The 20614-nt window shown below is 38.1% G+C and overlaps 1 protein-coding gene across 1 annotated transcript in view; it reads right to left on the bottom strand.

The window, feature by feature from the left end:
- EMB2737 (embryo defective 2737) overlaps positions 1 to 20614 on the bottom strand; it is a 390042-nt gene that overhangs the window by 249716 nt on the left and 119712 nt on the right. The window contains exon 4 of the mRNA XM_089378363.1: positions 8042 to 8174. Coding sequence (XP_089234489.1) covers positions 8042 to 8174 — 133 coding nt within the window. The remainder of the gene's footprint in view (positions 1 to 8041; positions 8175 to 20614) is intronic.

Here is a 20614-nt window from a genome sequence, read left to right as displayed (position 1 = left end):
AGTGCTCTTATTTCCACAATTTTATTTGTGAAGGTTGCAGTGTGATTTATTCAATATTTGTCATAGCAAATAAATTGTTAACTTAATTAACAATTAGAGGAATAATTTCCAGTTGTTGCAATAGGATTTCAGATTTGAAATTTTCACACATACGAAATCCAATGAGGTTGGAACCACTCTCAAACACCCTAAAACAATCAATGATTGTGTTGAAAATTTTACGTAAAAGGATGAAAATGAAAGATAAAGGAGAATGTCACTTTTACTGCTAGGGTATGTATCTCATGAGATGAATCATGGGAAACGAAAATAATCAATTTCCCCTTGTTTTCTTGATGAAAAATAGTCACAGTATCCTCAGAGCTTAATCCCTCAAGTCACTTTTTAAAAATGAGGGTTAAAAGAGCAAAAAAATGGTTATAAGTTGAAACTAATAGAGACAATGTGATAATTACCTAAATGATCACAATAAATTGAAATTATCACAATAATTTCAAAAGGGCAATTTATTGTGATAATTATTGCCAATATTGCCGATGAGGTTGGTTTGGGCAATATTATGGCAATAATTTTGATTTTATCACTATAAGTGCAACACTTAAAATTGTATAAAAAAAATACATGAAATGAAAGATAAATTTGAAAGTAAACTAAGGACAAAATTACAACAAATTTTGACGGCTAATAAAGCATGTAACAGCAAACAAAGTTTGGCGTCATGTAATGTCCCCAATCACTTGAGTATGGAGTTGTTTTTCCTACTAGCCTAACTTGTCTCCTTTAGGCTAGAAAAGGGGAAATTATTAAGGGGACAAAGAAATTTTGCCTAACTCTACTTTATAATATTAATAAATAAAAGGGGCAAAAGTCACTTGGAGAAAATAAGAAAAAACCCACTTAGTGACTTTATCAAATAAAATAATAATAAAGGGGCTTCTAGAAGATTGGAGAAAGATCCCAACAAATCTTTAAAAAGGGAGAGGAGGTCACTTCAAAATCATCCTATTCTATTGATCATTTTCTGAAAATCGACTTGGCTCAAGGGAGTCTAGTGCAAGGGTTTCAAGCAAACCTATCAGCTGATTTCAATGGACTTCGAGTGCCACCCTAGTTGGCTCTTGGGGGAGATCACTTCAAATCTTCCATTTGTGATTATTGCAGGAGTTGAAGTGAATTTTCTGAAGGAGAAACCCTGGATTTGAAGGTTAAATTTCTAAGTTGGGTTATTGTATATGCAAGGGCAATTTAAGGAGGCCAAATTTTCTATTGTGGGTGCTAGCCGAATTCTAGGCCAATCTTACTTGGAGGCTCAATTATATCATGAGAGTCGAATTCATCTTCAGTTCTGAGGTCAAGTTCCATTTGTTGAGACCGAATCGATCTTTGGAGGTCGAGTTTGTCTTTGGCGGAGGTCGCAATATTTTGAAGGGTCGAATCCTTCTTGTGGCCAAATTTATTATTCTTCTTGGAGGTCGAATTCTGTTGAGGTCGAGTCCCATTATTGGAGGTCGAAGTCTTCAATAGAGAAAATCGAATTTAATTGTTGAAGCTAAATTTCTTGGCAAAGACGTGATCTTTTGTTGGAAGATGAGTTCACTTGTTGGAGGCCAAATTCATTACTATTTGTTGAAGGGGGCGAGTTCATATTCTTTAGAGAGCCAAATTGACTACTTCAGGAGGAGGTCAAATTGCACTTTCAAGAACGTCGAATTGCAGAGAACAATATAGCCATTTTCCTGAGGGTTGAATTGATTTGTTGGTTGGGGTCGAGTACATTTGGGAGCATTTCAAAATTATATTGCCAAGTTCATTTCAAAATTTTGTGTAAAAAGGGCTTCAGATTTCCAAACCCTCTATTGGTGAATGCAACAACGATCGGATTTGCCCCAAATTGTTATTGCATTATTTTATTGTCAAATGAAACTTTTGTGCATAGTTATAGCTTTTATTGATTTCTTTCAAGCGATTAATAAAATTTGCTGAGAAATTTATAGTTCCTCTAGTACATCTTTGGTCTCACTAGTAAATTTACGCATTAACCCTAGAAAATGGTAGAAAATGCATGAAAAAATTTAAATTAGCTTCTCTGATGTAATGTCCCAAACGAAGGAAATTTGGAACAAACCCTTCCAATCAAATTATCTCGCACTTAACAGGAAATTTCCATGGAAACCCAAACACCAGAAATTTGGCTGAAACTATAAACTCACAAATTGCATAAAATCTCATTAAATATCACAACGAGGAACAATGAGAAATGCAGCAACCAAAATCCAGCTTTATTATATATAGATAGATGCCAATACAAAAGCCGAGAATGACTCTCCGATCTCCAAATTGAAACAGAAAAACAATCACTACACCTGTGGATTCTGAACGAATCCACCAAGGGGAGATGGGTGCTCGCCCAATCTCTCTAAATCACCCGGGGTTTCCGTTCTGGGTCTACCAATGGAGTAGAGAACCACATTGTCAACCTCTCATACAAGAAACAATATCAACTCCAAGATGTCCTCCAATGGTCTCCTCCTCCTCTTTTATAGATTTGATGGACTCCTCTAGAACCTTCTATTTTATTATTATTTTAATCATGGATCTCTTTCCCCTCTTTATTTCAATTAAAATATTCTTTTAATGCGGGAAAAGGGTAAATTGGCCACTACGTCTCCTCAGATCACTGAAACTCATATCTAACCATCCCATCCTCTAGATCTTCCTGTTTCAGTTCCAATGAGCTATTACACTAAGGTGTTCCATCAATTAATCTCCTTGAAATGCCACCTCAAGCATAATTAAGTTATGCCCAATAATAATGTTGATTTCTGAAAGTCGTCGAAACGCGGCAGAACGAAAAGCAAACTGTGCGAATGATGAAATATGCCAAGCGAATGCCATCAAATCCCATAAAAGGTTCCTCAAAACTCCATCGGAACCCCTAATGACATAAACCTGCTCCACTGACCTGGCCATCTCCTGCCTTGGAAATCCACCACGGTTGCACTATGAAGAAGAATAAAAATTGGGGCATGGCATTTGATGCACTTTTAAATAAGATTTAACCCTAGCACATACATCAACAAGTCATTAAATGCTAAAAACATAATATTTTGTTGCAATTCAACCCTAATTTACCATGAAACAAAAAGAAAAAAGATTTTAGGGTTTTAAAAAACTGCCACAAGTGAGATAGACTAATGCCTTCTCAATCTAGGGCAAATGAAGTCTAGTGTACAAAATATTCTAGGGTTTCTTTGGAATGATTTTAAACCCAAACAAAACTAGGGCAAAATGACTAACTTACCCTAGGGTTTGTAATTTAGGTTTGTAATTTTTTGAATGATTAAGGGAAAGAAAAACCTACCTCTATTTTTCAAATACTTGGAGGAAGGGTTTAGTTCAACAAGAGGCAATGAAGCAAATACAAAATAAACTAACTTAGCACAAGAACATTAATCTCATGGAACATAATACCAAGATAAAGCAAATAAACTAACTTACTTCACCATGCAACATCCAAGATCAACCATAAGCATCCATGAAAAGAGATCACATTGCATGACAAGATCCACCCATGAAAGTCACTCTACTAGTCCTTATGCGCACTAGAGAGAAAGATCGCTAATGAATAGAAGTTATGTTCCAAGTGTGACAATCATCCAAGAGGAAATCAACTCCCCTATTTATGACGGTAACTAAGTCAATTTCCTTCAAATTAGACCAAAAGGCCCTAAAATTATTAAATCCATGATATAAGGTGGATGGGTCATCAATCCGACCCCCAAAGATAGCCACATCAATGAAATAACATGAAAATAAACCTCAATTAACCCTATTGTAGGAAACTACTCTGGTTTGAAAATTCATATGTATAGAATGTAGGCAAATATTCAATTAAAAAAATGTAAGTTACTATTAAAACTGGTAAATTTTTGGTGAATATTATCAATTTAATCACATCTATGTAAAAAGTATGTGAATTTTTAGCCAAATGGGCAAATATATTTTTCAAGAAAAGGTCAAAAAATAGCCAATTGGCGAAATTTCACCCCTAAAAAAAATTCTTGCATCTACCCCTCCAAAGCATTCCAAGTGATCAACACCATCAATCAACATTAAGGGAAGTGCAACGTCCATCAAGAAGATGCCATGCTAGCCTAGGGGTGTCTTGTCATCTCAAGGGTGCACCAAATCTCTAGGTCAAAATCCTAGCATCATAGGTCAATGTCCAAGGTCCTCGAGCTAGAGAAGGGTCATATCATTTGTCATAAGCCCTCATCAAGGCCAATGTTGAGTGCTCCTCAAAAGTGCTCGAACACCCATCATCAAGTGTCCTGCATCATTAACGAATGTGGTTGGACATCCTCTACAAATTGTTGGAGAGGCATCATCTCATCCCTCAAGGGATCTCGGTTGCAATTGTAAGAATCACCTAGCACATACTTAAGGAATCAAGTGAAACTAAAATCATGGGTAAAAGAACCATATCGGCATCAATGTGGAATATATTCAACGTCAAAGCCATCAAAGTACTTCCCAAAAGTATCATCTTCAAATGTCCTACTAGTATATGGTTGTGCACAAGTTACCACACTTTTGTATGGGATGATTATCACACAACCTTATTAGGCGCTTCCAACCCTAAGGGGGGGATAAATCCTAAGCTGACCCTTTCAAATGATAGGTGCAAGTGAGGCTTTGGGTTTACTTAATTGAAGGTGTCATAATCTTATATTAAGTTATGCAAACCATTGTCTCAAAGTTCTTTTGTAGAGGGAGCACTTAGTTGCTTGAGTTACCTTCCCTAGCCTTTCTTTTTTCAAGCCCCAATATTTTCCTTTTCCTTTTTTGATTTGATGCATCTTGTCTAACAAGCTTTATTGATTTATCAAATAATAATGATTACATGATCCCCCTTTAATGATGGGCAATTTATCACGTCAATGGGGTCGGGATGTTCACTGAGGGTTCCTTTTACTTTGGTAGACATGACATGTATGGATACTCTCAGGGACGAGCAGTTATATAAGAAGGGGTATAACTCAAGCTACAATTGGCTTTTTTTTGCCTTACATCCCTTGCTATTCTTTTGCATTTTGATATTTGGCTGATGTTTTTCCTTTTCTTACAACTGCATCAACTTAGTGTATTTCAACACCTTCTTCTCATACAAGAAGGCTAGGAGGGAACTAGTACAAGCAACTTACAACATCCTAATCAAAAGATGGGATAATGGACATCAAGGAATGACGACAAGTGTTAAATATGAATAACATGGAACACTACCATCATCAAAGTCTCCTATTTATGCCACTCCTAGACAATGAAAAAGAGACCCTAAGGAAGTTCACACTAGAATAGGAACACATGATAACCACCAAGGTGAAGTAAGGGAACAATTACGCAACCAATAGTGGTGTAGAATCCATCTTTCAAGCTGTGATCCATACTATAATGCCTTAAATATTAAACGAAAGTACTTGAATGCAAAAATGGTTAAATTACCTTAGAATAGATGACCCACCTTCATCGAATGAATAGGCTAGATCAAGTAAATGTGCTGACCGGAGAATAGATGTGAAGCATTTGAGGCTGTCTATTTGTGGATCATGGTAGGGGTTGTTGGTTGGAAAGCTGCATCATAGGAGAAAATTTTCTCCTATACCACCCATGTATGTGGATAGGTAACAAGACACACTACCTATTTTGTAAGCATCATATGACAATTGATAGCATATTATAACCCTTTGGTGATGATAGCCTATTCCATTTCATGATTGATGTTAGATGTTAGATGTTAATGACAATTGTTATGGCCAATGTTATAACTTGTAACTTTTCATTTCATGTTTGATGTTATATGGTAGGTATTAACGACAAATATTATGGTTGATGTGATAACTTATAATTGCTAGATTGTTGATGTTATAACTTATAACTTAAGTCACCTAGTTTAAGTTTGAGTTCAACAAAAATTCAAGGGTAAACACTTTGTTATTGAGTTCAACAAATTATAAAAATTGAAAATTAAACTACACACACACACAATACTGCTAGGTCTCAAGAGGAGTTGAGACTGGAGTCTCAAACTATTTGAAGGGTGGTTTCATTGTATTGAGACTGAAGTGCAGAAAAAATGACACGCGGCTTCCAGCAAATGGAAAGATACATGGAGGGAGGAGTATTACTATGCATCTAGAAGTCTTAGCTAGGGTTTCTTTGTAACTTTTTAATTCAAAAAATGAATTTGAATTGAATGTCAAGGAATCTAGACAAACATAGGGAGATTTCAGCAAGAATCTGTTCGAATTCAAAATCAACTTTAAACTCCCCTTGAAATTCACCAAATTGGAATGAATTTGATCAGCCCGGCTAGAAGTTTAGAGAATTTTGAATTTCAACCTTATAATTCAACAAACCCGATGACCATGCTTATAACTGCACTATCTTTCTTTCAATCCTTTGCACAGACACTTTATGATAGTTTTTGTTATCATAAATGTTGGAATTGTTTATGAAGACTGCTGCCTTTGATACTTGGACAGACATATTTTTGAAACTATGATGTGATGTTTTTTGGCTCATTATGAAGAATACATCCCCACTGTAGGATATGGGCCAGTGTTTTGAAAGATTTACATAAAGTTGTTAGAGTCCATCTCGGTAAAAACACAACTCACTTGGGACTCAGCAAAAGTTGTCAGACTAAAAGCAGCAAAGACTCAGCTAGCTTGGGACTCTGCAAGATTCAGTGACTCAGCAAATGTCAGTTCAAGGCTCAGCAAGACTCGGTAAATAAAAAAATCATTTAAAAACAAAAAAGCCCATGTAATCAGAGTCTGATATGAGTCTGCCAAGTTTGAGCCAAGCCTAAAGCCTAGTCTGAGCTGAGTCTGAGACTAAATGTCAAGGCAAGTATGAAAACTGCTCAACTCAGCTATGACTCAGGACGACTCATGGGGACTCACAACTCTCCCACAAGTGAAACTTCAATGGCCTTAATATTGATCATCATTACACTGATACATCAAAGCAATGTGAATGACATCTATGTGCTTTCTTTTATGGAACACAAAAAAAATAAATTCATGATAGCCTATTTAATTTCATGGTTGATGTTATATGTTAGATGTTGATGACAGATGTCGTGGCTGCTATTATAACTTACAACCTCTAGATGGTCGATATTATCTGCATACTAAATTATTGATGCTCTATTGTTTAAACTACTATGGATTCCATTTCTAGCTTCTTAAAAATCTGCTATTTATTTACAAGAAGCACAAAAAGCTATGTTTTCACATTTTCTGCAATTAGTTTAATATTTTGCATGTTTTTTTCTGAATATATTACATCAAATATAAAATAAAATAAAACCCGCTCCCAGGATGCTTTGTTCCCAGGGATTTTTAGGAATTGGAGCTCAGACACTCCTCCTGGTCCTCATTGATATAAATTAAATTTCATAGTTTGATGATTGATAAAGAATAATAACATAGTCAACTAAAGCAACTGACAACAATTAAATAGAATAGTTCCTTGCATCAAGTCATATAGATACACGAAAAATTGTCACACATGATTGGCTGAGTGTACCAGCCACCCCCAAGGTTAGAAATGAAAAGCAGCAAAGTTAGACAACCACGTGCAGTTTAGTATGCCTATGAAACTAAACTTTGGAGTTGTGGGCCTTTACCACCTTCGTAAATTTGAAGCACAAACCCAAACTTCACCTAATGAGTAAATAGCAGTATCATTTAATATGACACAAATTACACCATTGGAGTGAGTTTCTGTTTCCTTCAAAATTTCTTCAATATACTATATAAATAATTTAGGATTCTTAGACGTTCATCAACAAAAAGCTATAGTCTTTCTGGAGAGTATTTCAATAGATAGAGGAAATACTTATCCCTGTCAAATAGCTATTATAGTTACTATGCTATATCAGCAAAACAAACAATTCCAATCAGTGACTATGACGACATTTAAAACTTAAAGTTTGCACAAAGAAGAATTGATTATAAAAGTTAAAATTACTTACTGATCCATTGCAAGTAGGACACTCCTTAGTAGGTAATGGCAATTCAAGGTCAAAGGAAGTTGGAAAATGTACAACCTCTGCTCGTCCATCTGCAATAGCAACTGCGGCATTTTTTGTTGTAGGGTTTTCCCCGCTATAAAAAGCATTCAATATCATTCAGCAACTTGTTTATCAGCAATAAATCTATTTGACATGACAAGAAATAAATGATTTGAAACTGATTTTTTCTAAATGATAATTGCTACAAGGTACATTAAGTAAAAGACCACAAAGTTTCCTTGCACGAAGCTGATGAACACCATTTTTCTGCTTTATATGTAACATATTGTGCAGATGAAGCAAATTTTGGGATAATAGAAATCAAAGAACTTGCTTCATCAAAGATTTGACAACCACTAGGTCTGTGATGATAGGAATTTACAAGGATAAATTATGAATCTATATGGAAGAACAATCTACTAAGCATGATAACAATCATGCAGACTCAAAAAACAAAGGAAGTAACATCTACAGACCCCAGTCTGGCTTGAATTCAAACAACTTATCTTGAGGACTAATAAAATCCATAACACTGAATGTCACATTAATATCTTCCAAAGAAATTAAAGATCAAGCACAGACAGCATTTTATTGTCAGCATTGTAAATTATATCAGCGAATAATTTTTCTCTACAAATCTAAAATACATATGGTCTAAACCAATGTTGCACCACTCGTACTCGTATAAGACTCGTCTGGCTATTGACTTGGCAACCTGTATAAGACTCGGCAAAATACAGAAAAAAGACAACAACAACAAAAAATAACTTTAAAAAAATATGATCTCCAAAAAATAGAAACAAAAATTTTAAAAATACGAATTTTGAGTGGGTCCACGGGTCTTATGCAGCACATGCAGGGCTTCACGGGTTCAATACGAGTAGATGGGTTCTATTCAGGTTTGGACAAGTACGGGTAGAGACCGCAGGTCCTATGCGAGTGACCCGTCTCGCTATAGAACCTGTCATGACCCGGGGGTACTCGTGGGTCTTATAAGAATCATGCTACACTAGTCTAAACTACACATCTCTAAGAAACTTGGCCTTCAAGTCATCCCTAACAAAGAGTAGCCACTTGTTTAAGAATCATATTAAGGTGGCAACATATCATATTTCAGGATTTATTGATGATCAAAGTCATATCTACTGTATTATGGTACATAACTATATGTGTATATATGTGTTATAACATTTATTATCAATGATAAAAGGGACACATCTATTACCATACGATCAAATTTATTATAAATTAATTTTGGAGATTATCTCACTGTGTTTGGAGAGTTTATTCGTTATGGCATTTGTATTTAGAGATGTGAGAAGTTAGAACAAGGGTGCTACTCTCTCTCTCTCTCTCTCTCTCTCTCTCTCTCTCTCTCAACGTTATCAGAATTGAACTGGTGATATAACCAAAAAACCTTGTGGACCAGGAACCAGTCGGAACCGGTAAAAAAATAGGACCAAAGCACACATTTACCAAAAACACATAAAATATTCAAATTTTAAAGAAACACACACACACATATGTATATACATGTGCATCCATATGAATCCAAACCATTCATACACAAATAAGCAAAAGTTCTCATATATATCACATGAAAGGGTACACATAACCAAAATAGCATAGAGTGCAATCCATCTCTGAACTGAAAATATATCAACAAATAGGCTCTAGATGGTCTATAGCATCCAAAAAAATCATGCTACAACAAATGCCTACATATCATCAAAATCATTGCCTATATGGGGATCTTTGTCATCAATATAACCCTCTTAGCATTAAAATAATATAGAAAAACGTAGCATGTCATGTAAAGATTTTGTTTGAGTGATGGGTACATTTTAGCAGTGTAATGATAGAGGAGTTTGACAACCAATGCCACTAACATCAAAGTACATAGAGGTCTTGGTGCTCTTTATTAAATACTAATTTCATACCCTCATACATGACAAAATCCAATGGAAATGTTGCAATCCCCCAATCTTGAAATCCTGAAAAACTATTAAGTCTGGTAGATTTTGAGAGAAATCTAAAATTCTATTTCTCCATATGAAATCCAAGGAGGTTGGAACCACTCTCAAACATCCTGAGTCATTTCATGGTAATGCTAAAAATTTAAATAAAAGGATGAAAATGAAAGATAAAGAAGAATGTCACTTTTACCTTAAGAATTTAACATTACTTTGAATTGCATAGCAATACTAGGGGCATAGGCTTGAATATTAGGTTAACCCAGGGGAGAATTAGAAGTGGGCCTATGGACCATTGAAGATCACTTGAAGACTCCATACCCAAGGATATGTCAGAGGCTTCATATACCATCAGATATTTTTAACTCTCTTCTTCTTCTCATCTTCTTCCATATTGTACTAAGATTCTGCAAGCCCTACAGGGATGTTGTAAAATGATGCTAGTATGATGAATTGATTCATGCAACAGGCCTAGGTAACTTGGGACATTGTTATCAAGCGAGTTTACCCTGGGAGGTTTTTTTACTTGGTTAATTATTGGTACATTTTAGCACTTAATAATTAATCGAGTTTTTCCTCCAAGCAATAACCCCAAAGGCGGAGTGCAGCTTGATGGAAAGGCCTTGGGTGAGTCCTAGTGTCTAGAGTCATTGTATATAACCATACTAGATTACTTGTAAAATTTCATGGAATTTGATTATGTTTGTTACCTGCCATTTTTTGGGTGATATCCCTAGGAGAACATTTCTCTCCATGACAACCCTTGGCCGGCAACCAACAGCCCTTACAGCCACCACCTAGCTCATTTTTCCACTTCACCACCTGAGCCAACCATGTGGTCCCTCACCTATCTGTCATGATCATATATTTGAAGATGGGCCTCCCAAACCTAAAGGTATGTGTTGTAATTTGGTGATTGAGTATTTTAGTTAACTTATCATGGAAACTCTTGGGCATGGATTAATGGGGAGATTTGGTAAAAAGAGTGAACTAGGTTTGTGCTCTTGTCCCCTAGGTCGCTTTTGGATATTACCCTTGGACCCTAGTCACATGGGATCTCTTTTATTGACCTTTGGGATTTAGGGATGGTACTACATGGGAAACCCCAATGTTGGTTGTGTGGTCCCACTCCCCGATCCACATATATCACCCCCCTTCCACTCATTATAATCCCATTCATCACTCCTCGCATGTGGGTACACATTCCTCCACTAGGTCCAGAAAGTGTTAGCGACACCTTCCCCTTTGCCCACACCTCTGGTCAGGCTTGGAACGATACCCAGAGGTTGATGCAAAAGAAAAGAAAAGAAAAAAGTGTAATTGGCCACATTAAACAAGAAATTGTACCACAAAATGCAAAAGATGGTCGAGACAAAACATTTAGCACATGGACAAAAGCCAATATCATGAGCTCTACCCCCTTCCATGGCCATCACCCGGGTTCCTATAGGCCTAGGTTGCACGAAACCGGGAAACGGGTACGAGTTTCCGAAACGGGAAGCGATACGAAATGAGACCTCCCCAAATTTCGGAAACGGGGAAATGTGCAATCATAAAGCATAAATGATACATTATAATTTATTACATTTAAACATTAAGATTAAATTTACATCACATTTACTCATGAATGATCACATAATGAAAATAAAATATCGAAATATCCAAAAGCAACCTTTATTATATATCCAAATCTCAAAATCAGCGTTTATTTATATTAATATATGAGGTTGCAAGTACAATAAAGACTATAAGGCTACAAGAACTATAGAGACAAAAGACTAATCCTCGTCATAACAATCCTCATCAAAAATAGAAGCAATACAATGCTCAACAGTGGATGGTGGTGCTGAATAAGATGATGCGCCAATTCCTCTTCCAAACTCGGCCTCAATATTCAGGGCAGCAAGAGAGAGATCCAAATCAGGATTTTCTGCATCCACATCCCATTCTTTAGAAGGAACACTGTTGTATTCTAGACCCCTACGAGATGCAAGGCGAAGGTTGGAGTGCACATAAACAAGATCCTCTGCCTTCTGTGAGCCCAACCTATTGCGCTTCACAGAATGAATAAAACCATAAGTGCTCCAATTCCTTTCTGCTGATGAAGAGCTTGCCACTTGTGAAAGAATACGAATGGCAAGGTTTTGCAAATGTACACCATTTTCTCCATGACAAATCCCCCACCTAACTGGATTCATGGTGCTTCTCTCCTCCAAAGTTGATATATCTGCATAATCATCTATTCCTGCAGCAAAACTGGCAAATTCCTCCTTTACCTCTCTGTGTAGATGAGAAGGAAACATTCTCATAGGGGCTTTTTTCACCCCATTAGCCACCTCTCTATCCTTATGGGGTGCCTTCCTCTTCCCATTGCTTTGAGCAATAAGCTCCTCATCATAAAATTTGGGGTTCAAAGCATGTGCTAAAGTGTGCAATGGAGTGTTGAAATTGTTCCACCTATCAACAATGATTTTCTTGACCAAACCAGCAAAATGATCATCAACAAACAAAAGTTGTAGAGACTCTTGTGAAATGATTTCCATAGTTTTCTCAACCATGGAATCCATGCCATCATATACCTCTCCTAAGAAAGGTTGGTCAGTGTCAACACTCCAAAGAAGCTCAAATGCAAGGGTTGTGAACTTTAGCAAGAAATCTACCTTGCTCAACCAATCCTCATCAAGGCACAATCTACACACCATAGATCCCCGCTCTGAATCTGCTTGTCTCCATTCAATCCAAAGTTGACTCACCACCATAGAAACTAATGCATGCTTAACCTCAACAAGTCGGCGCAAAATCAGGAAGTTTAAGGCATATCTTGTCTCAGCAACTTTTAACAACTCCAATTTGGAGTACTCTCCAAATATGGCCTGAGATTGGTGGTGGTTGGTGATGAATTTGACAATCTCCCTTACTTCCCCTGTGAGTTCCTTTATCCAGGAAACTTTGTTGTCGATCTCCTCTAAGATCAAATTCAAATTATGGACAATGCATGGTGTCCAAAAGATGTGGTCATACCTCCCCTCAATAATTAAACCTGCAGCTTTGCAAATTGGTGCATTATCCGTGATAACTTGCACCACCTTGTTAGGCCCTATTTGTTCAATAGCTTTTATAATAACATCAGCAATGAGCTGTGCATCCTTCACCACTCCTGAGCAGTCTTCTGCCTTCATAAACATTGCTCCTTTGGGGGAAGTGGCAATGATATTTATCAATGGTCTGCGCCTTATATCTGTCCATCCATCTGAGACTATGGTAACCCCAGAGCTACTCCAGGAAGAACGAATTGTAGCTAAAATATCCTCCACAAGCTCCTTCTCATTTTTGAGAAGCTGGGTTCTGACTTTCTCATAGTTGGGCCCCTTGTACCCTTGAGGAGCTTTGTTAACTGCCCTTATCATATCTTGCCAGTAAGGAGAGCGAACAACATTGAATGGGATACCACATGCATAAATGCACCTAGCCACTCTGGAATCAGTTTCTTCTCTTGCTTGCACATTCACCAATTTAGCAATTCTGCTATCCCGAACTGAAGGGGATGCCCCTCTGGTATTCTTGGGTGCTGGTTGTTCATGTTTTTAAGTGGGACCAGCTCTCCTCTTTCTTGCTTCAGCTACAATCCTTGGCTCAATGTTAGATGGAGCTTGAGTAAGGTCATCATGCCTTCTCTTAATACCATCCGCCTCATCTTGCTCTCTTTGATATGCCCTCCTTGCCAATGGATCTGTTGCTTTTGTGCAACCTGCAATCCCCCGTCCTCCTCCATGCAAAAGATGTGCCTTCACTCTTGGGTAGGAGCCCTTGTATGAATTATTGCGAAGATTGCATCGCCATTCCCATGAGCCACCACCTGCACATCTTTGAATCTTCGTCGCATGCCTCCAAAGAGGATAATATTCAGCCCTTGGGTTGGCCCTAAGGCTTGAACTTGCAGTTGCACTTTGGCTGGGAGCCATTGCTGCAAAAATAAATTTAAAAAACAAATCTGTAAATAAAAAGCGTTTTTCATATATTTGGCAGCATAAACCCTAGAAAAATTGAAGAAATAATAGGAAAAAACTAACAAAATGAATGTTGCTTACCCAAATTAATATTCTGTAGCTAAAGCTACCCCATAATTCCAGAAAAGAGAAGAGAAATATGGTTGTAGCTAAGCCAAAAAGCCAAGAATGTCGTAGTCGGAAACTTTGCACTCCAAATCTGATGCTGAAATCTCTCTCTTGCTACTGAAATCTCTTGCTCTTGCTGCTGAAATCTACTTTGCTCACTGCTCAAAATACCCTAGCTGAAACAACTGCTCTCTTCCTCTCTTCTCCTTTGCTAAAATCACCAGTCTCCAAGAGAAACGACTTGCTGAATAGTGTGATGAGAGAATGAGACAAAGTTCACTTTTATAACTTTAGATAGGCATCTAGAAGCAACTAGAAGTCACTAGGATAACCTAAGAATAAATTAGAAAACAAATTAAAAAAAACAAAGTAAATGTTGAAACGTGAGTCGTACGGCCGTGAAACGCGTTTCTGACCGTACTGGCCATGTTTCAATTTCGTGAAACGTGGCAGTACGACCGGAAACGCTTTCATGGCCGTACCACACGTGTTTTAGCGTTTTGTACTCGTTTCCGTACAGAAACGCCCTCCGGCCATACGTTTCCTACAACATAGCTATAGGCCCTAAATGAGCATCCTTTATCATTCGGGAACCCTTGATTGTCCCAACCTCTGGTGGGCAATGAACTGCCCCCCTGAAAGGAGTATCCACTACTATACTTTACACATGATGCTCTCATCCCCTTAAGCCCCGAGCAGTTAACCAAAGAAAAATCATAAAAGGCAAAAGGCATATGAAGAAGCGTGGAAAAATCTAGGTCGGGGCAACTCATGTACCAAGATTGCTCCCTCCTACACATCATTTACCCAACTATGGGCTTCCTTTTCATTAGCTACCCTTGTACCATGGCATGTGACCCAGGTTTGCCTCTTCATCCCCTGCTCTGTTCCATCACTTTATCACATGCCACCACCATTTGAAGGATGTACCATGGACTTACCACCCCCTTTAGAAGTAGAAACCACCTAGTAGGGTGCTTAGTTAACCCCCTTTGAGCTTGGAGACATTTTCACATGCCAAATCCCATTATGGAAGGGCATGCCATTATGAAGTGCCCACCTGTTTTCCATGCTTTGTAAACTCTTTTACTTTATTTCTTTCAGGACTTGGTGTACTGGAGGGCAAAGGGGACGCATTGGATCTTATGCAGGATTACAGATGGTCTCCATTTTGGCCTTGGTCTCCCTATACGAAATCCTAACCCTCAAGAGGGCTACATTGGCACATGTAGGTGTGTGTAGAGAACCATGGGCCTCCAAAGCAGCAAACAGCATTCCATGGATCCCCAAAGTCATTCAGAGATTGCTTGTGCTTCACCTAGTGGACAAGGAAGATGCACCTGGTCCACCACGCCTAGCCGGCTCCACTATTGCACTATACACTTGGCAGATGGTCCAAGATCTATATGATGATATTGCATCACTTATATCATCATCTGACCCCTTGCAGATGGTCTACAAGCATCTTCGATCTATTTGGAGACCCATGAGGGCATTTTGTGCTCCCATATCCATTTGGGAGCACCACAGGTTTATTACTTGGAGAACAATGGGCCAACCACTTGTCCACTATTTTTGAAGTCCTTTTTCACTTTATGGCAAATATGGACTTCATTAGGCCTCCTCTAAGGCCCAACGACACATGTTATTGATCATTCGACCCTCTTCAGAGGCTTACTCCTTTGTTATTGAGCTAGTTTGGTGGGCTTGTCACCAAAAGTACTTGTTATTTTGCACATCATTTTATTCTAGTGGCTAAATTAAGCCAAAATAAGCTAAAATCGAATTCATTAGATTTTCGCTATCTTTGAGGATGAGATTATTGGGATGAAAGGATGAATTTTGATGTTTGGATAATCTTCTTTGTCTTGGAGCTTCTATCATTGGCATATCTTGGTGATTGGGTATAATCTTCTTACATGTAAGCACTATTTCGATGTTATTCTTGTTATTTACGTTGTTGCATTCGTGATGTCGGGATTTTTGCTATTCTAGGGTTAATTTGCTACTTTTCTTAAAACGAAATTGTGGAAATTGAATCTTTAATTAGTGTTGTATCATGTATGGTCCATGTTTAAATCAATGAATGTTCCTAGAGACAATCTTGTTGAATTTGTCTTGATAAGTCACCAAGTATTCTTAAACGAAGTGTAAATAACCTTGAAGTTGCTTCGATTAAGCCCTAACGCCTAGCGAAGTTGCTTTTTAGGCCTCCTTGACAAGTGGAAAACAATCTAAACTCTAAATATTCCATGACTCCATCGCTCCCAAAGGAAAAAGCACTGGTCCTCCTCTGGTGATCACTTTAAATTTCATTTTCTTTTTCACCACCCTCTTCTTCTAGGTCTAGCCCCATTAGGTCTCCTAGGTCATCAATTTACTTGCAAACCAGCCACTCAAAAATTTTGATCTCTTGGCATCCACTGCATTGGTGACTCTCCTAGGTGTCCTCCAAATTTGAAGCCATTCTAACAGTTGGATCACGAGACATCCCAATCCCTAGCTCTAAGACCAAATTTTTCCCTTGGTTTCCTTAGGCTAGTAACCTCATTGGGATCATTGCATTACCTTTCATTGAAAAAAAAATCTTTGATCCCCTTCTCCTGCCTAATTAGGTCAAGCACATCATTGGTTGCTCAATCCTATCCCCTTGACCTAACCTGGGGTCCACTTGGTCCTATGTGGTCCCATAAATTTTGGAAGGTAATTCTTCAAAGACCATTTGGAAACCAAGTCTTCATAAGGGTTTTTAGGACTAGGTCCCTCCTTAAGGAGTCCCATTCCCAAAACCTAGCCCCTAAGACCCTCTTGGCCCTTCTTAGAGAGCCTTTCATCTTTCCTCTTGGGCAATCAAGCCATATATTGAGCCTCTCTTGTGAATAGGCCTCTTTCGGAATCACTCTTTTCCCTTTATTGACCCATTTATCTAGGTGATTCCCCACATACCGGGTCTCCTCCCATCGATGAAAGTCCATAAAGAGTAGGGAGATTTAGCTGAGGTGACAGTGAGATATTTCTCCAAGGTTGCCCTTGTCCTATTAGTTGCCCCTCTAGGATCCCCTTTTAGGACCCCTGCCAGTTTGAGCGGTAACATTTTGGCATCGTTGTTGGGGAGGAAGCAGGTCTACCTCCCTAATGAATGACTAAGGAATTGATTCATTGACGACATTTGTAATATTCCTTTAACAACTCCACAACATCCTTCTTAGAATGGTAGACCTTGAAATCGTGACTTATCATAGAAGAAAGGATAAAGGACCACACACCTCATTCTTTGATAGAAGGATTAATAGATTGAAACAAAAACACAAGCTTTTCATTCCTCTCAACCTGTCAAATATGATTGGAGCCCTTTGTAGTTCCCTGCCTGAAGATCCTGATAGGCCCAGGTTCACCGGAGAGGAAGATCCCCAAGAACATCTTCTAAAATTTGAATACCAAGCGTGTGATGCATCTTACAATGAGTTTAATGGTATGATCGCCTTTGCCACAACCCTAATAGGAAAAGCTAGAGTGTGGTATCGATCTCTCCCCCAATCCTCTATCTCTTCATGGGAAGAATTTGTTGAGGTATTCGAAAAGGGATGGTGCCATAAAAAAGATGTAGTTCAACTATACAAGGGTCTCCTATCTAGTGAAAAGGGTAATGATGAATCTATTGTTGAATTCAATCAAACGTTCAACATGATCATTAATTCTATTCCCCAGAGTTTCGCTCCCCCAAAAGAGGTGGCCTTAGTCCCTTAGTTCAATGCTTTCACAAGAAAATTGGCCTTCAATGCTAGAAACAAGAACCCCACTAGTCTCTTCCAAGCTCAAAATATCATGTTTGATCTAGATCAAGCCATGAGGCAAACTTCCATCAACATGTTGCAAGTTGAAGAGGACAACCCTCCTGCCAATGATCAAGAATTTTCACCTCACAAAGGTGACACACTACCCAAGAATAAAGAAAGAACAAAGAAGGTCCACAAGAAGGAGCCCCCTAATCTTGCTATGAGAATTCCTCTAAGGATAGCTTTGAACATGAATGAACCCTCTTATATTGCCCTTGGAATAAACGGCCATACCTTGAAAAATTGTATTCTAAATTCGGGTAGCCCAATTCACATCATGTCCTCAAGCATTATGAAGAAGCTTGGACTCAAGCTCTTGAAGGAATGTCCTAGCAAGATGATCCTAAATTATGATGAGCTTAAGGTATGTGGAATAGTTGAAGGAGTGAGGCCATTTTTTCATACATATCCTGAAAAAAAAAATCCCCATGAACATAGTCATACTCGAAATGAGCTCTAAATAGGGGGTGATTGTGTCTAGGAAACCCGTTGAGCATCTAAACTTATCCATTATCGAAGATAGCTCCACTATATGCCTCCCTTGGAAGGAAAAATCCCATATATTCATTCCTAGACATGAGTTTTCTGCCCCCATGATTGCCTCCTCTCAAGAGACTGACAACCATTTAGTAGAAGAAAGCAATGAGTTTGGGGAATGGAGAATCTTCAAAATTGAACACATTAATGCCCCACCTCCTCCTAGACTGTGGGTAATGTATTTTGATGGAGGCCACTCTAAATCTGGGGTAGGGACAGGTATTGTAATCATATCCCCATCGGAAGAATATCTATTATTTTCCATAAGACTCCAATTTGCTTGCACCAACAATATTGTTGAATATGAAGCCCTATTATTAGGAGTTGAAGCGGCGAAATCAAGGAAAATTCAACAATTACTTATAACAGGGGATTCTGACCTAGTTATCTCGCAAATAAGGGGCACCTTTCATATAAAGGATGAGAAGTTGAAGCTTTATAAAGAAAGGATCGTTCACATGATTAATGTAACGACCTATCTATAAATTAAATAAAAATAAATTATATTAATCAGTTAATAAAATAATAAAAATAAATTAAAGATAAAGTATTATATTAAAAACAAACAAAAGGATATTAAATCAAAAAAATCAATATACTTTAAAAAAAAAAGAGAGAAATATATATTTATATCACGTGACATGGTAAGGGTGTCACGAGAAGGTGAAGCGGTGGGTTGCAGGTGGAGGGAGCGACCACCGCCAACAAACAGCATGTAAGGAGCAGGGAACAATTTTGAGGGGGAGGAGGCAGGAGGAAAAATTGGCACACAGAGTTCATGAGAAACAATTGAGCCTTGCTTGTTCTGAGGTTTTTGGGCACGGGGGAACAATCTACTTCAACTGAGAAGCTTACTGGACTGAGTAAGCGAGGTTCTGCTCAGTTTGGCTGGGTGGTTTCGGTCTTTTGGTAATGGAAGCAGGAGCAGTTTGATGCATCATCAACCATAGGATTACAAGTAAGTACTCTCATCGGTTCTGTCAGTTAAATTTATAAAACTCAGGAATTTTTATCAAAGGCTCATGATGTTTAATTTTAGAAGCCTTTACTGTTTCTGCAATGGCTTTAATATTTTGTTATTTCATATTCTGTTTACAAGGAATAGTTGTTTAAATTATTTACAGTTTTTACATTTGGTATTAGAACCAGTTTCGAACTCTTCCGGACCTTCTAGGCTCTCCTTATAGTGTAGAATTAATATGAAACTCAACTGTAATATCACATATCAATTAGTTCACATCTATCTTATTTTTATAACTGCTGCTAGGATTATTATACCAACAATAGTTATCTATCCAATGTAAACTGTCCAATACTGTATTTACAATAGTAATCAATATTTAAGCAATAATACAATGCCCATAATTAATTTTACCAATTTACAAATGACTTAACAGCATGGTCTAAGCCCTCGAGACTCCTACTACCTATTAATGCCCTAATTGAGTTGACCATCTAGCTTTTTACCCAATTCTACCTTCCAAGTTCGTTCAGTCCAATGTGTATACAACAGTCCTTGAGGATAAAGGACGCAGCTTTCTCAGACCCCTCCACAATGAGTTCTGTCACGGGGAAACTGTTCCTTGCAGGTCTGCTACATGAGGAAGGTTTAGACTGCCCTGCCACCCTTCAACAGCCTCCGGGAAGCTGTGTTGATAACTATTCCCTCCTTATCCTATATCTTCACCTTGACGATGTCGATGGATGGCACGGGAATTGGTGGTTCCTGCTGCCATTATTGGGACTGCCTCAATGGTGCGTTCTTTTGGATGTTCGACAGTGGTATTGCCCAGGCATCCGCTATTTTGGTTCAGCAGTGGGACAATTCTGTTGTTGATGGTATCGACCTTTTGCAAAAAGGGAGTGCCCAGTTTCAGGACTGATATCAAGATCTCCTAAACACGTTTTTTAGACTCTCCGTCCTGTTTACTCAGTGCAAACTCTGCGTATATATGTTAAAATCGCTGGTAAAAAAAAAAATTGAACTGCTTGCAATCGACTGAAATAGTAATATACCAGAGTTCCTCAACACATCTTCTTCGAAGCCCAGAACTTCGACCAGTTCCCCTTCAT

Source organism: Pinus tabuliformis, chromosome J (assembly GCF_031772625.1).
Source record: "Pinus tabuliformis cultivar Carrire ecotype Pingquan chromosome J, CPIR1, whole genome shotgun sequence".
Lineage (NCBI taxonomy): Eukaryota > Viridiplantae > Streptophyta > Pinopsida > Pinales > Pinaceae > Pinus > Pinus tabuliformis.
This window is presented reverse-complemented; position numbering and strand designations above follow the sequence as displayed.